At 52.2% G+C, this 16,230-nt stretch overlaps 1 protein-coding gene across 3 annotated transcripts; it reads left to right on the top strand.

Moving 5' to 3' along the window:
• The first annotated feature begins 232 nt into the window (after positions 1-232).
• On the top strand, positions 233-14,025 carry ITGB7 (integrin subunit beta 7). 3 transcript variants are annotated; one of them, XM_082849437.1, is made up of 15 exons: positions 233-295; positions 4,402-4,605; positions 6,897-7,098; positions 7,188-7,358; positions 8,279-8,520; positions 9,102-9,260; positions 9,572-9,667; positions 9,808-9,897; positions 10,941-11,093; positions 11,387-11,580; positions 11,933-12,156; positions 12,405-12,624; positions 12,758-12,966; positions 13,282-13,442; positions 13,721-14,025. In XM_082849437.1, exons 2-15 carry the CDS (start codon positions 4,405-4,407, stop codon positions 13,799-13,801), a joined length of 2,403 nt encoding a protein of 800 aa, XP_082705563.1. In that variant the 5' UTR covers positions 233-295; positions 4,402-4,404; the 3' UTR covers positions 13,802-14,025. The 3 variants fall into 3 exon arrangements, with proteins under 3 accessions (XP_082705563.1, XP_082705564.1, XP_082705565.1); XM_082849438.1 differs by lacking the exons at positions 233-295; positions 9,572-9,667 and having other exon boundaries at positions 4,322-4,605; XM_082849439.1 differs by lacking the exons at positions 233-295; positions 11,933-12,156; positions 12,405-12,624 and having other exon boundaries at positions 4,322-4,605.
• The last annotated feature ends 2,205 nt before the right edge of the window (positions 14,026-16,230 follow it).

The raw sequence follows: 16,230 nt of genomic DNA, 5'->3' as shown, positions 1-16,230 counted from the left end.
CCTGCCTCCTCTCCTACCCGCCCAGGCCCCACCTGGTCCTAACCTCCTGGGAAGAGGGCTCTGACCTGAAGACACCCAGGGTTCAGCTGAGTCTTGAGAAAGGCTCTGAAGACCTCTCTGCATTCCCAAGATCTCCTGTTCCTGTTTCCTCCTCCAGTCTCACAAGCCCTCCCTCCCCCCACCCATCCTTCTTGTGTTGGTTTCCCAAGAGTGGGACTGGAGAGAGAAAAAGGAGGTAGGGGATGCATGAGTGCTGTCATTTGCTTGCCGGCTATGTGTTACGGATTATGACGAGGTAAGGTTCTCCCAATATTACTCCCCAGCTGCCATCCCTGCTGCCTGATGCCTCGTGCTCGGCTCGGGCCTCCTCCCGGTTGGTACCTTGGCCACAGATCCCACACTCCTGGAAGACTGTGGCTCAGCGGCTCAGTTCTGTCCCCTCCTTGTGACTCTGAGTGGGCAGCAGAGGGTTCCTCCTGACTTGGGAGATCTGGATGGGTTGGGGAGATGCTCTCTTTCTCAGCTGCTCAGGGGGCAGTGGGGTATGTATTGGAGTCAGAATTAAGTCCAGGAGAATGGATAACCCCAGAGGGAGAGAAGCGAAGATACAGGAAGGCCAGAAGGAAAGAGAAAGGGGATCAGATAGAGCCCATTGGGGCTGGTGGGGAGAAGGCACAACTTTCCATGAAGATGGTGCCCGGGTTGGAGGGGAGGAAAGCAGCAAACAAAGCGGGATGCCTGGCCTGTGTCAGTCCCTGCTCTGCTGTAGTTCGCTGGGGGACCTTGGGCAAGTCACTCACCACTCTGGGATTCAGGTTTCCATCTGTAAAAAGAGGGGGTTGAAATAGAAGATTCTGCCATTCTATGGTTAGGATCAGAGTGGGAAAGGAAGTAAAACAAAGAACTGTGAAGAAGTGGAGAAGAGAAAAGTAGCTGCAAGATGGAATCAGATCTCTGACTAGGAAGGGGAGACAGAGAAAGGGAGAGACAGATTAAGAGAAGCAGGTGGCAGGTCACGTATGCTGAGGAGGGGAGAAGGGGGTTGGGGAGGGGGGTCCAAGGGCCCCCTTTAGGGGAGATGAGTGACTCCTTTGAACTCTCTGGGACTTTCTTATCCTGGGGGACAGTGTGGCCCGGAGCCCCACCTGTGAGAGATGAGTCAAAACTGGGCTCCGTACTGCAGCATCCCCAGCCTCGCCGACCACAGGCGTGCAGAGCCAACAAGGCTGAGGTTACGCTGAGGCTGAGCCCTGGGCTAGCTTCTCACAGGAGGGTGGAGGCTCTGTTAAATATATATCTACTACGCCTGAGGTCACAGGTGGTGGGGAGCAAGACGGGGGAGGTCAGCAACTTGGCACCACACCCCTTCGCCACAGCCCGTGCAGATCATCTGGTACCAAGTCTGGGCCCAGGCTGAGAAGGATGCAGATGCTTCCCGACAAGGAGTTAGCTGGTCTTTCAAATGCACTGTTGATGGGGACGTGAACGGGCACAGCCCTTCAGGAGCTCATGTCAGTTACGTTGGCACTACTCACCAGCATTACAAATGATACCTATTTATTAACCCTACAAATCCTCTTCCAGGGGTTTATCCTACAACATGCACACGTGAAATGATAAATCCATGAATTTTCACTGCAGCGTTGTTTATAATAGTGAACAATTAGAAACAACATAAATTCCCATTACAAGAGACTAACTACAACATGACATATCCATGCGATGGAAATCTATATAGCTGTAAAAATGAACAAGGGAGTTCTTTATTTTCTTGGGTTGCAGGAACTCCAAGAAAACTAGTCCAACCAAGTAAGATGCAAAACTGGATGTAAAGTATTCTAGCATTTGTTGAATTCTATTGTTTGATTCTATCATTTGAAGAGTATATATGTGTTCATGTTAGTCTGTATATACACTAAAAGTCTCTAGAAAGGTTATAGGCAACAAAAGATAATAATAAATGATGGTTATTTATTTGAAGTTAAGTGTGGAAACTGGGGTGGATGGGGGATAGGAGTGGGAGATTTCTATCATCTTAACTTTTTGGTTTTTTAAATTGTGGGAAAATACACATCAAATTTATAATTTTAACCATTTTAAGTGTACAATTCAGGGGCATTAAGTACATTCACAGTGTTGTGCAACTGTAACCGCTATCTAGTTCCAGAACTTTTTCTTCACTCCAAAAGGAAACTGCCCATTAAGCAGTCACTCCCCATCCGCCCCTCCTCCCCAACCCCTGGCAACCACTAGGCTACTTTCTGTCTCTATGGAGTTGTCTAGGCGGGCTATTTCATATCAGTGGAGTTGTACAATATGTGGTTGTTCATGACTGCCTTTGTTCATTTAACATAATGTTTTCAAGGTTCATCAACGTTGTAGCATGTATCAGTCCTTCATTCCTTTTTATGGCCAAATAATATTTCATTGTATGGATATACCACATTTTATTCATCCATTGATCTGTGATGGGCATTTGGGTTGTTTCTACCTTTTAGCTACTGTGAATGGTACTGCGATGAACAGTATTGCACAAGTTTGTGTTTGTTTAAACACCCGTCTTCAATTCTTTTAGGGATATCCTTAGGGGTGGAATTGTCAAGTGCTAGGGTGATTCTGTGTTTTAACTTCTTGAAGAATCACCAAACTGTCTTCCACAGTTGTTGTACCGTTTTACATTCCCACCAAAATGTATGAAGGCTCCATTTTCTCCACGTCCTCAACACTTATTTTCTATTTTTTTTTTATTACAGCCATTCTAGTGGGTGTGAAGTGGTATCTCGTGGTTTTGATTTGCATTCCCCTGATGACTAATCGTTTTGAGCATCTTTTTATCTGTTGTGAGTCACTTGTCTGTCTTCTTTAAAGAAACATCGAAGTCCTTTGCACATTTTAAAACTGGGTTGTTTTTCTCTTTGTTGTTGTTAGAGTTCTTTAATATATTCTGGACACTTAACAGATATGTGATTTGAAAATATTTTCTCCCATCCTGTGGCCTGTCTTATCACTCTCTTGATAGCGTCCTTTAATGCATAAAAGTTTTAAATTTTGATGAAGTCCAATTTATCTATTTTTTCCTTCATTGCTTGTGCTTTTGATGTCATAGCTAAGAATCCACTGTCAAGTCCAAAATCATGATTTATCCCTATATTTTCTTCTAAGAGTTTCATAGTTTTAAGAACTTATACTTAGGTCTTTGGTCCATTTTCAGTTAATTTTTGTATATGTTGTGAGGTAGGAGTCCAACTTCATTCTCTTACATGTGGATATCCAGTCATCCCAGTACCATTTGTTGAAGGCTATTCTTTCTGTATTGAATGGTTTGGCATCTTTGTTGAAAATCAACTGACCATAAGGGATGGATTTATTTCTGAACTCTCAATTCTATTCCATTGATCTGTTTGCCTATCCTTATGCCAACACCACACTGTCCTGATTATTGCAGCTTTGTAGTAAGTTTTCAAAGTGAGAAGTGTGAGTCCTCCAACTTTGTTCTTTTTCAAGATTGTTTTGGCTATTCATGCAATTCCATGTGAATTTTAGAATTTTACGATTTTCCATTTCTATAAAAACGGCCATTGGGATTTAACTTTTTGATTTTTGAAGCATGGTAATAAATTGCCTATTCAAATTTTTAACGTAGATCCCCTTTGTGCAATGTACAGGAAAGAGAAATTTTTATCAAACCTGGCCTTCCTTCCTCCATTATCCCAGACCTTTAGACAGTTCTTCCTATGGTCTAATCTTTATTCCTCTTGCTACCATGTCAGTTAACTACAGCTGACTTTCCCTGCCTCTTGCACATACTCCCTCATCTGCTCCAGCTTCATTTCCTCTCATTCCTAATCCCTGACTTTTCCCCCTTATTTAGAGCCCCTGACCCTCTTCCTTTAGAATCCAAGGTTATGAAAGCTAGAAGGGCTGTCAGATTAGTTTTTCAACTCCCTTACTTTACGGATGTGGAAACTAAGGCTCAGAGAGAAAATCTGACTTGACACCAGCCAGTGAGTGACTGAGGCAGGACCAGACCTGGTCTGTTTCCTGTTTGGTTCTCTTTCCACTATGGCTTGGAATCTTGGTGAATAGACCTGCGTGCAGACCTTAGTGCCTCCAGGTCCACTCTCCAGACTCTTAGTTAGGCTATTTTGCCCACTCTGGCCTCATGAAGTCTGCACGCAGGAGGGTTGGGTCTTTTCCAAGGCTCCTACCCTAGCCTGGGATCTGCCCCTTCCTGCCATTTTGAAGAAACTGCTGAATCCACAGAGGGAAGTGAAACTATGGGGACAGATAAAGAGTTGGGGTAGAGTTTTGAGAGGGACAACCACAGGCTAAGTTTAGAGGGCTGAGAGCTTGGGGGCCCTCGCTGAGGACCCACATGTCCCCCTTTATATCCTATTACAGACCATGGTGGCTTTGTCAATGGTCCTTGTTTTCCTGCTGGCCCTGAGCAGAGGTGAAAGTGAACTGGACATCAAGATCTCATCCCCACAGGAGACCACCGAATGGGGGGATCCTGGGCTGTCCCTACCAGGGTCCTGCCAGCCAGCTCCCTCCTGTCAAAAGTGCATCCTCTCACACCCGAGCTGTGCATGGTGCAAGCAACTGGTAAAGATGGGCCTGTGGCCTTTGAACCAAGTGTATGTGTGTGTACAGCCTGGATACATGAGTGTGATTGTGTGGGTACGTGTGTGACTTTCTGGGTGCACTCTGTAGTTCTATGTGTGACTGAGTTTGTGCACATAGGACTCCTGTCTGTGATCGTGTGTGTGTGTGTGTGCATACACATGCACTCAAGGTTCCTGCGCATGTATGTTTATGTCTGTATCTATGTATTTGTGTATATGTGGAGAAGACTTGTGACCATAAATTTGGAGGAAGCAAATGTTCCTGCTGGAACTCACGCTTGTGTATAGGGAGAGGGATCTTTTGTGGGTGTACATGTGAGAACGTGTATTTGTCAGCTTGGGCTGTCATAGCAAAATACCACGGACTAGGGGGCTTAAGCAACAGAAATTTATTTCTCACAGTTCTGGAGGAAGTGAAATCCAAGATCAAGGTGGCAGCTGATTCAGTTCCTGGTGATAACTCTCTTTCTGGCTTGCAGAGGGGCTGCGGACAAGCTCTCTGGTGTCTCTTCTTATAGGGATCTAATCCCATCATGAGGGTTCTACCCTCATGACCTCATCTAACCCTAATTTCTTCTCAAAGGCCCCATCTCCAAATATCATCATGTTGGGGGTCAGTCCACTGCAGAAAGTATGTGACTGGGTCTCTGGATCTGTGTTGGGGGTGGGGCATGTTCCTAGGTATATAGCAGCCTGTGACTGGGAGGGTAGAAAGGAAGGAGCTGGAAGCCTGTGGGCTTTGGCGGAAAGGCTTGAGCTACCTAAGTGACAAGAAGGATGCTGGGGAGAGGGTGTCTCCCTGGCTGGTCAAACAAGACTGTTCTTTTTTTTTTTTTAATTTTTTGGGAAATTTTAATTAATTTATTTATTTTTGGCCATGCAATGCATGTGGGATCTTAGCTCCCTGACCAGGGATCAAACCAGTGCCACCCCCCTCCATTGGAAGCAGGGAGTCTTGACCACCAGGGAAGTCCCAGGCTGTTCTTTTTTTTTTTTCGGTACGTGGGCCTCTCACTGTTGTGGCCTCTCGCACAGGCTCCGTACGCGCAGGCTCAGCGGCCATGGCTCATGGGCCCAGTCGCTCCGCGGCATGTGGGATCTTCCCGGACCGGTGCACGAACCCGTGTCCCCTGCATCGGCAGGCCAGGCAGACTCTCAACCACTGTGCCACCAAGGAAGCCCCAGGCTGTTCTTTTGTTTATGCCTTAAAGAGACAGGGCTCATGGTGTAGCAGAGCATGAGGGGCGCCTGAACTGGAGGGTGGGGAAGAACTGTCTCTCTCACAGGAAGATGGAGAGTTAGATGAGATAAGAAATGAGGGCACAGTCACTAGGAGGCCGAGCTACAAAACTGAGTGGGTCCAGGGGAAAGGCACATAGTGAATCTGGGAGGCCGGGAAGGGGAAGACTCAGAGTCAGTGGGAGGCAGAGGCCAGAGGTGCCAGGCAGGGACTCTTGGGACAGCTGGGTATATGTCTGTCTCCTCCAATCCCCCGACCAGAGGCTGGCACCTGGATCAGCTGAGAAGCCACTCTAACCATTTCCTTCCCCTGTGGCTTCCCAGCCAGTGCCAGGGGTACCAGACACATTGAGGGGGAGCGGGGGGTTCTCTCCTGTCCCTATCCTTCCCCTTCCCAGGGACTGTGGGTCTTAGTCTGACCCCCTTCCCATTTTGGCCTGAGCATTCAGGGGAGGTTGGACTAGGAGGTCAGGCTCCTCCTTTTTTAATGGCAGTGAGGTCCCTGAGATCTCAACAGGAAGTCTGTGGCACTGGGGGAGTGGAGAGGTAGGGTGTCTGGGGAAAGGGGGCATCCAGATAAGGGTAGGAGAAGGAGCGGTGCTGTAGGAAGTGGGGTCTGACAAGGAAGAAAGGACGGCGTTCAAGGGTAGCTGTGGGGGCTTCCTGGTGGCACAGTGGTTGAGAGTCCGCCTGCCGATGCAGGGGACATGGGTTCGTGCCCCGGTCCGGGAAGATCCCACATGCCGCGGAGCGGCTAGGCCCGTGGGCCATGGACGCTGAGCCTGTGCGTCCGGAGCCTGTTGCTCCGCAACGGGAGAGGCCACAACAGTGAGAGGCCCGCGTACCGCAAAAAACAAACAAACAAAAAAAAGGGTGGCTGTGGAAGGAAGGGAGGGGAGGGAATCGGGGGGGCCCAGGGAGTTGCCTGACAGGGGAGGGCTTGGAAGTGGCCGGGATGCCAGGGTGGTTCTGGGAGCAGGGCTGAGGGGTCCAGGGGACTAGGGTCCCGACGCGCTTCCCCTTGCGGCGCAGAACTTCACGGCGTCCGGGGAGGCGGAGGTGCGGCGCTGTGCCCTTCGAGAGGAGCTGCTGGCCCGGGGCTGCCCCCCGGAGGAGCTGGAGGAGCCCCGCGGCCGGCAGGAGGTGCTGCAGGACGAGCCGCTCAGCCAGGGCACCCGCGGCGAGGGGGCCACCCAGCTGGCACCACAGCGGGTCCGGGTCACGCTGCGGCCAGGTGAGTTAGGGGGTGGTGGGCCGCCGGGCCCGGGGCTGGGCTGGGATTCCACCGCGCCCCACCGACCTCCCCACTACCTCCATCCCCAGGAGAGCCCCAGCAGCTCCGGGTCCGCTTCCTGCGAGCCGAGGGATACCCTGTGGACCTGTACTACCTTATGGACCTGAGCTACTCCATGAAGGACGACCTGGAGCGCGTGCGCCAGCTTGGGCACGCGCTGCTGGTGAGGTTGCAGGAAGTCACCCACTCCGTGCGCATTGGTGAGCCCAGCGGAGCCCTGCCCCGCACCTGCCGGCCCTCTGCCTCTAACCAACCGCCACCCTAGCTTCTGCCAATGCCTAGGGCACACAAGGGCCCCACCTGCTCTCTCCCGTTTGTTTTTGTTTTTTTCAAGAAAGTAAGGCAAGGGTTTACTTAAGTGAAAGTATGCTCTCAAGGGAAGAGCAGGGAGACTCAGGTGAGTAGCTGCCCTGAGTTTTTTTTGCCAGCCGGTTATGTGGGGCATAGAAATGAAGGGGCAGAATATTCACTGTGCCCTCTCCCGGTTTTTAATGGACCTGGCCAGGCCATGGGTTCCTGACATCTCTCCCCAAAGACATCTATCTTCTAGGTCAGAGCTAGAGGGGGTTTGAGAGACCGTCCAATAGGACCCCTCATTTTACTGGAAGGGTAACAGGCCTTCAGTTTGGAGAGATTGTGTTCAGACTGCTCCCAGGGTCAGACAGTGCCCTAGACGCACCCACCTGGACACTGCCCTGGTGCCACTTCTCAGGCCCGTGTCTCCTGGACAAGGTCTAAATGCCATTATCCCTGCTGTACATTCTGCATTCTGCACTCATCCCTCTCCTGTTCAAGATCCCCTCCTTCATCTTATGCTGCTGCTACACCGCACACCCGTCCATTCTTCCCCAGCTTTAACCAACCCCCTGCCTGCCCACTGCTGTGCCCTCATCTCTATCCTCCACTTCCCTGAACATGTGCTCTCACCCCTTTGCCCCTGCTGGGTCCTGGGTCCCGGCCCTCTAGGAGCACCCTCTCCCATCACCTCCGCTATGACTGTCCCCCCCGACCCCCACTTCCCAAGGGCTCCCCTCCTGAGTCCTCAGCAGTGCCCCCCCGCCCCGGCATCCTGTTGCTGTCCAGTGACTTCTGCCACTGTCTTCATGACTCCTCCTCCCAGGCTTTGGTTCCTTCGTGGACAAAATGGTGCTGCCCTTCGTGAGCACAGTGCCCTCCAAGCTTCGCCACCCCTGCCCCACCCGACTGGAGCGCTGCCAGCCGCCCTTCAGCTTTCACCATGTGCTACCCCTCACCCGGGATGCTAAGGCCTTCGAACGGGAGGTGGGACGCCAGAGCGTGTCCGGCAACCTGGACTCGCCTGAAGGTGGCTTTGATGCCATTCTGCAGGCTGCCCTCTGCCAGGTGAGGGGGCGGGGAAGGGCCCTGAGTCTGAAGGGCTGCTTGGGGCCAAGATGGCCACCTATGGTTATGCAGTTCACAATTCTAGGGGGTGGTCTTTGTATTATAGTCTCTGTAGTTTGCATATCTATTTTGACAATTTGCTGGTGGATTGGAGTAAAATGTCTTGAGGAAGAGGCATGTTTTCCTTTTTTTTTTTTTTTGATGTGGACCGTTTTTAAAGTCTTTTTTGAATTTGTTACAATATTGCTTCTGTTTTATGTTTTGGTTTTTTTGGCCACGAGGCATGTGGGATCTTAGCTCCCCAACCAGGGATGGAACCTGCACCCCCCTGCACTGGAAGGCAAAGTCTTAACCACTGGAGCGCCAGGGAAGTCCCGAGGCGTGTTTTTCTAATTCACAAGACGGCCTCCACTAGCAGCAACCCTGTTTGAGGGGCTGGGGAAAAGCAGGGAGCTGGAGACAGGGGGCTGGACAAACTGACCAGAACAAGGCTGGCCAAATCCTTGCTCCTAGAGCAGGCGGGGGTGGCTCAAGGGCCATCCATGCCCAAGTGCACAGCCTACCCCCGAACCCCACTCCAGGAGCAGATTGGCTGGAGAAATGTGTCCCGGCTACTGGTGTTCACTTCAGATGACACATTCCACACAGCTGGGGATGGCAAGTTAGGTGGCATTTTCATGCCCAGCGACGGGCACTGCCACTTGGACAGCAATGGCCTCTACAGTCGCAGTCCAGAGTTTGTGAGTTGCCACCCTCACCTGCCCCGCTCCAGCAGAGCCACACCTCCTCTCCTCCCAGGAACCCACCCTCCAGCCTCACTGTCCTTACGGGTGATGACCACCCTGCCATCTTCCCCAGAAGTTCCTCCTCTCCATGTCCCCCCACTGCTCAGACAAACCCAAGTCACTCCACTCCCTGGTCCTTCCCTCCTTCTTGCCAAGACTCCAGGGCTCTTCTAGCTGGTGGAACCCTGGATTTCCTGGGTTGAGGGTACCTTGCGTGTTGTGAGGGGGACTTGGGGTGCTCACCTTGTCCTGACTCCCTGCTCCAGGACTACCCCTCCGTGGGTCAGGTAGCCCAGGCCCTCTCTGCAGCAAACATCCAGCCCATCTTTGCTGTCACCGGTGCCACACTGCCTGTCTACCAGGTGAGAGCTGTCTGAATGCCAAACCCTCCCACTCCCAGCCTTTCTCACTTCCCTCACAGGCCCATTCTCCTTCCAGACCCCCAGAAGCTTATTTCCCTAGAGCTGTGACCCACCATTTCCCTCAACTCCTCACGCTGCAGGAGCTGAGTAAGCTGATTCCCAAGTCCGCAGTGGGGGAGCTGAGTGAGGACTCCAGCAATGTGGTACAGCTCATCATGGATGCTTATAATGTGAGGGGCCAGCGTGGGGCGAGGGGGAGGGGGAGGGTGGGCACTGGGGAAAGATGGAAAGGGACCCTCAAGTGGGGTGGCAGAACTAAAAGGGGACGGTCACTTTTTGTGTAACACTCCACAGCTCCTACCTACAGTCTGCATGTGGCTGTCATTAACAGCTCATTCACTCAGTCAGTCTTGCATTCATAAATCTTAAGTGACTGATTTGTGCAGAGCATGGAGCCCTGCTCTGGGCAAGGAAGGGAATTCACATTGATTGAGCTTTTATTTCATGCCGAGCACTGTCCCGAGTACACACACTGTTTGCTGTCTTATTTATCCCACTAAAACCCCTGCTTGGAAACTAGTGTTCCAATTTTATCAATGGGGATACAGACACAGGGAGGCTAAGTGACTTGCCCAAGGTCACAGAGATAACAGATGGAACGGCTGGCACTTGTCCCCCAGTCAGTCTGTACATAAAGAATGTGACATCTGGAGACTGCCTTCACTAAGCTTATAAATAATTTGGAGATACTCTTCACAGGAACCATAGAATTTTACAGGTAGAAGGAACCATAAAAATTGGTTTCTTGGGTTTAGGTCTTATCTCTGCAACTAGACTGTAGCCTTCTTGATAAGACGGACCATGTTCCAAACCCATGGCAAGAAAATTTGAGACAATATCAAATTTCCCAGGACAAACTCAATTGAAAGAATCTGCCCTTTAGACCTTGTATGCACACCGGTTATGTGTCCTGATCTGGGGTTTGAAAAACACAGCCACTGCATGTTTACAGTGCTGGCCAGCCCGACCCTCAGCAGGCCTTCGCTGCAGCTGCACTGAAATGCTGCTTCAGAAGCCTCTGGATTCTGTGTTCTCACTCAAGGTTATCACGGGTCCTTCCTGCAGAAACTCCTCCTGACTGGGCAGAATGGAAGGAGTGCCCAGGTGGGCTGAGGGCAGGCTTCTGGCAGGATTTGGAACAGCTGGAGAGGGCATGAGGTGGGGTTGGAATCCTGCCTTCACATGGTTACTCTCTCTCTCTCCCTTTCCACAGAGCCTATCATCCACTGTGACCCTTGAACATGAACGCTCTCTACTCCCTCCTGGGGTCCACATCTCTTACGATTCTCAGTGTGGGGGTCCTGAGAAGAGACAGGATGAGGCTGGTGACAGGGGCCAATGCAACCACGTCCGAATCAACCAGACAGTGAGAAGGAAGGGCGTGGGGGTGGGAGTGGGAAATTGAGCAGGCAGGGAGAGACGGAGGACAGGCCCAGGAAGCAAAGCAAAAAGCATGGGGTAGCCTTCCACCCATCCTTTCTGAGGAGCTTTAACGAGCAGCCTGCTCAGGAGTGTTTCTAGGAGATGGGTGTTAGCGCGACCCTATCCCTTCATTTACTAGGAAGTAGGGCTCTGGATGACCAGTGTGTTTGGTGTGTGCCCGTGCACATACAAGAGCACACGTGATCTTAGTTTGATTTCCACCTGCCCCGTCCTCAGGTGAATTTTTTGGTTACTCTCCAAGCTACCCACTGCCTCCCAGAGCCCCATCTGCTGAGGTTCCGAGCCCGCGGCTTCTCAGAGGAGCTGACTGTGGAGTTGCATACACTGTGTGACTGTAACTGCAGTGACACCCAGCTCCAGGCTCCTCACTGCAGTGACGGCAAGGGGCACCTACAATGCGGGGTGTGCAGGTGAGGGCCTCCTGCTTCCCTTCACCTATATGGCTCCCCTGTATTCCTCCTCCCTTGCCTTCCCTCCTTCCACTGGCGTCTCTAGACATCTTTTTCTTAGACATCCCAAGACTCCACCCTGATTTTCACCTCCTGAAGCTTCTCAGAAATGCCAAACCCTGCCCTCCACCAGAACCACCCCCCCAACCCCCTCTATACTCCTTGGTGCTCCATTATATTCTGGCCTCCTGTCAGCCGCTGGCGGCTCTCCAACTATCTTGAGATCTTGGGTTTAGAGGATTCTGGGAAAGGCAGGTCACGGCGTGGTCAAAATCTATGACTCCCCTTTCCCTCCCCTGCCTTCCCCTCCCAGCTGTGTCCCTGGCCACCTGGGTCGACTCTGTGAGTGCTCTGAGGCTGAGCTGTCCTCCTTGGATCTGGAATCTGGGTGCCGAGCCCCCAATGGCACGGGGCCCCTGTGCAGTGGGAGGGGACGGTGCCAGTGTGGACGCTGCACCTGCAGTGGACAGAGCTCTGGACGTCTGTGCGAATGTGATGATGCCAGCTGTGAGCGACATGAGGGAATCCTCTGTGGAGGTACCTGGAGACTTTGGGGAGAAGGACGGGGTCAGAGTGGCTTCCCCAAGGGTGTTCAGGCTCTGGGAACTTCTCTGCACTAAGGGGAGGAATCAAAGGTTCTGGTGTAGGGGTTGGAGGGTATCCGGCACACTTGAGAGGGAACTGGATGCACAGGAACAGGTCAGCTCTAGGCAGCCTGTGGCGGCACGTGATGTCCAATGCCTGTGGGGAGTATGACTGTCACCCTGCGCGTGGCTCTGCCTCAGGCTTTGGCCGCTGCCAATGTGGAGTGTGTCACTGTCACGCCAATCGCACGGGCAGAGCATGCGAATGCAGCGGGGACACAGACAACTGTGTCAGTCCCAAGGGAGGGCTGTGCAACGGGCATGGATACTGCAACTGCAACCGCTGCCAGTGCTTGGACGGCTATTACGGTGCCCTATGTGATCAGTGCTCAGGCTGCAAGACGCCATGCGAGAGACACAGGTGAGCCCTCAGGCCTTGCGCCTTGGGAACAGGGGCACAGGGCTCGTTGAGCCCCTCCCACCCACCTGCTCTTTCTGCATGTGGTTTGGGTGACATCTGTCCAGCTGGTAACTTACTGGCACCCGCTGGACAGGGACTGCGCGGAGTGTGGCGCCTTTGGGACTGGTCCTCTGGCCGTGAATTGCAGCCTGGCATGTGCCCATGCCAACGTGACTCTGGCTTTGGCCCCTATCCTGGATGATGGCTGGTGCAAAGAGAGGACCCACGACAACCAGCTCTTCTTCTTCCTGGCAGAGGATGAAGCCGGAGGCAGGGTCATGCTGAGAGTGAGACCCCCGGAAAGTAAGTGGGCAGGGATGCTGTGGACATGCCAGATGGGGCCCTGGAAGTTTAATGGGTAGGGCCTCAGAACTCTGGAGGTAAAGACAATGGGAAGTCAGGCTGGGGGTTGAAGCAGAGCTAATGAATCCAGGCAGAAGTGCAGGTGCTGGACCAAACGGACAAAGCTAAGGCCCTGAGCACTGGGATAACCTTGGACCCTGTGGAGGTTCCCTTTGTTTTCAATGACAGGCAGGTCTGGGGAGGCTGGATGAGGCTGGACACGCTGTGGGTAACTGGTGATCAATTCCTAGGCCGTCTCTTGTTTCTTTCCCATAGAGGGGTCAGACCACACCCAAATCATCGTGCTGGGCTGTGTGGGGGGCATCGTGGTCGTGGGACTGGGACTGGTCCTGGCTTATCGGCTCTCAGTGGAAATCTACGACCGCCGAGAATACAGCCGTTTTGAAAAGGAGCAGCAGCAGCTCCACTGGAAGCAGGTGAGGCTGCCCGCTACCCCACTGGGTGGGGTTTTCCTTGCTTCCCCTGGTTAGGTGGGCTTTGCTTTCTGCCTCACCGTCGCACCCTCCACCCTGACTCGTTCTACTTAGCCGCCCCGCTGCCGGCCTAGCCCCCCTCTGTGGGCTTACTCTGGTTCCTCTGCTAATTCCCAGCAGCTCCTGGGGTCCTCCTGCCCAAGTTCTAGGCTGGCCTCTTAGGACTAGATAAAATCGGAGTCCTGGGACTTTTCCTCATCACTTCCAACTTCTTTCCCCAGGACAACAATCCTCTCTACAAGAGCGCCATCACGACTACTGTCAACCCCCGCTTTCAAGAGGCAGAAGGCGCCCCTCTCTGAAGTGGGGAGGGACACTCACTGCAGGGCTCTTCTCTGGCATGGAGGGAATTGGGGCATGGGGTCTCGCAGTCAGCAGCTTGGTAGGGGGCTAATCCACTGCTGAGTGGTCACCCATACTTCATTCTTAGAGTGACACCCGAGAGGGGACTACCTTCTGTGGCAACCTTGCTTCCCTACCTCAGAAGTGGGGGCTACCCCCCATGTATACAATAAAGAGTCTTACCTCAGAGCACAGGTGTCAGTTTGCTTTACCCCAAGGCCAGAGCAGGCTGTAGAGCCTGGGCCTCAGGAAGGCTCTTGTGCATTCCTCCTCCTGCCACTGAGGGCAAGGAGAGGTTCTCAAACTTAAAGTGCAGAGCAGACTGCACGGTATGGGTTGCCTGGGGAGAAGCAGCAGTGGGCTGGGGTGGGCTACTGAATCCTCAAGTAATGCTGACGTAGGAGGCCTAGAGACCATGCTTGGAGAACCGCTGCCTTTGCTGGTGTCTGGCCTCATTCTGTCCTGCTGTGCATGTTTTTTTTTTTTTTCCTTATTCTGAACTGATATCCTGTATTTATTCTACTTGTTGCTCTCTGCAAAGGGGAGCTTACAGGGTGCTGGAAGTCGTGGGGTGGTTGGTTATACTTGGTGGAAAAAAAGAAAACTACTTCGGCCCCAGTGAAAAAGCTTCTCCCAAGGATATTCTTCCCAAAGAGGAGATAGTGTGTACAAAAGCCCATTTTCTTTGTGTTTAAATATCCTAAATATGCCACGAAGGAGCACACACCGCACTTTAACGGTAAAAAGATACAAGTTTATAACATTTTATAAAAACTACCATTTAAAAGTGATCTTGTTCATTTGATATTCCCCTCCCCCAACAGCAAAATAAGTATATTAAAAAAAAAAAAAGGGGATGGAGAGGAAAGGTAGGGTAGGAGGGATTAAGATAAAAGTCCCAGGGCCACATAGAGGCAAAGAACATCTGGGGAGAGGGTTAAAAGTTGTGGCGGACTCCACACCGCATTTAACCCTCCAATGTCAAGCCATGGGGGCACAATCAGTAGCTAAGTGATGACAAGAGGCTATTGGGGGGGGGTGGACGGAAAAGACTTGGGGTGCTGGGAAGGGCAGGGCTGGTGGGACCTGGTACAGGAGCCCACCTAGGAACTGGCGCTACTCTTTCCCAGGTCCCTGAATCCCATGTCCTGGTCTCTGAGAGCCGGCCCTGCCTCCCTCTCCCTTCACTCCAGACACACCTGAGGCGGCTTTCCAGTGCTAGACCCCACCCAGCAGTGGGGTGGAACATTGGGCCCAGGAGCCTTTGCAGCGGTCTTGGTCTGTGATTTCCCTGGGGTGTAAGTGGGACTCCTGGGCTCCCTGGGCGCTAAATCGCTCCTTTGGACTCTCAGCTCCTCTCTCCTCACACATCCATGGCCCCAGAACAACAGCACCTGGACAACTGAGCTGACCACCTGCTCCTGTGTTTCCCCTCACCCAGTCCTCGGCAGGGGTGGTTCTGGTATGGCTCTTTGCACATTCGCTTAGAAGTTCCCTCTCTCCCGCCCACCCAGGCAGGGAGCCAAGGTCTGCAAAGGGCCAGGGCACATCTGGACCTAAACACACATTCGCACACTCAGGGGCACAGATCACTCGTGTGATTCTCTCCACACATACCCCAACTCACCCCAACCATAAACAGATTAGCCGCAGGTGACAGGAAGCAAAGCCTCCCACTTTCAAAAGCGCGTTTGGAAGGACAGAATTTTCTAAATGTATCCTAGACAAATCCCAGCCCCCAGCAGAGCCCTCTAACAGGGAGGGGGCTGGCTCACATGCAGAAAGATGCCCTACTTGCAGGGACCAAGGGCAGGTCCAAGGACTCGCGGTCTAGTTTCTGGACCACATTAAATGGGAGTGCCAGCACAGAACTAGAAGAGCACAGGTAGCAAACACATTCCCCAGCGTCTCCCCCACAGGATCTCAGATGCTGTCAGGGAAGATCTAAAGGGTATCACGCCTCCTTTCTTTTTCCCTGAAATCCTCACACCTCAGAGGTATGGAGACCCCCACCCCGCCATTTCCTCCAGAATAGGTAACAGCCAGGAGTCTGCTGCTGCTACTGCCTACATTTTTCTGGGAAATGAAATCACTTCCTGGAGATTGCCATCTCAGATCCCCACTGACAGCTTGGTCAGGTTCACCAAGTCAAGTCTCCATGATTCTTCCATAATTACTCACCCCTCCTCCCCACAGGTCAGGGCAGGCCACAACCTGGGAGTCAACCAAACCCCAGAACCTCCCATAAGGATCCTTTCCTTAGCAGGAAGAGGGTTTTTATTTCACTTTAGAAAATTCATATTCACAAGCCCTGATTTGGGTTAGAAACACCCTAACCACCAGTCTGTGGAATCAATCTTAAAACACCCCTCCAAAACAAAGCCCTCCA

This window comes from Leucopleurus acutus, assembly GCF_964270905.1.
Source record: "Leucopleurus acutus genome assembly, chromosome: 11".
In the NCBI taxonomy this organism is placed as follows: Eukaryota; Metazoa; Chordata; class Mammalia; order Artiodactyla; family Delphinidae; genus Leucopleurus; species Leucopleurus acutus.
Note: the sequence above shows the minus strand (reverse complement) of the source record. Positions and strands in the feature narration are given on the sequence as shown.

Bases quoted from the DNA above. Each gene is read 5' to 3' on its own strand.
- ITGB7 (XM_082849437.1), top strand. From the start codon at position 4,405: ATGGTGGCTTTGTCAATGGTCCTTGTTTTCCTGCTGGCCCTGAGCAGA. The intron at 9,898-10,940 runs GTGAGGGGCCAG...CCCTTTCCACAG, and splicing joins TCATCATGGATGCTTATAAT to AGCCTATCATCCACTGTGAC. The intron at 12,157-12,404 runs GTACCTGGAGAC...GCTCTGCCTCAG, and splicing joins TGAGGGAATCCTCTGTGGAG to GCTTTGGCCGCTGCCAATGT.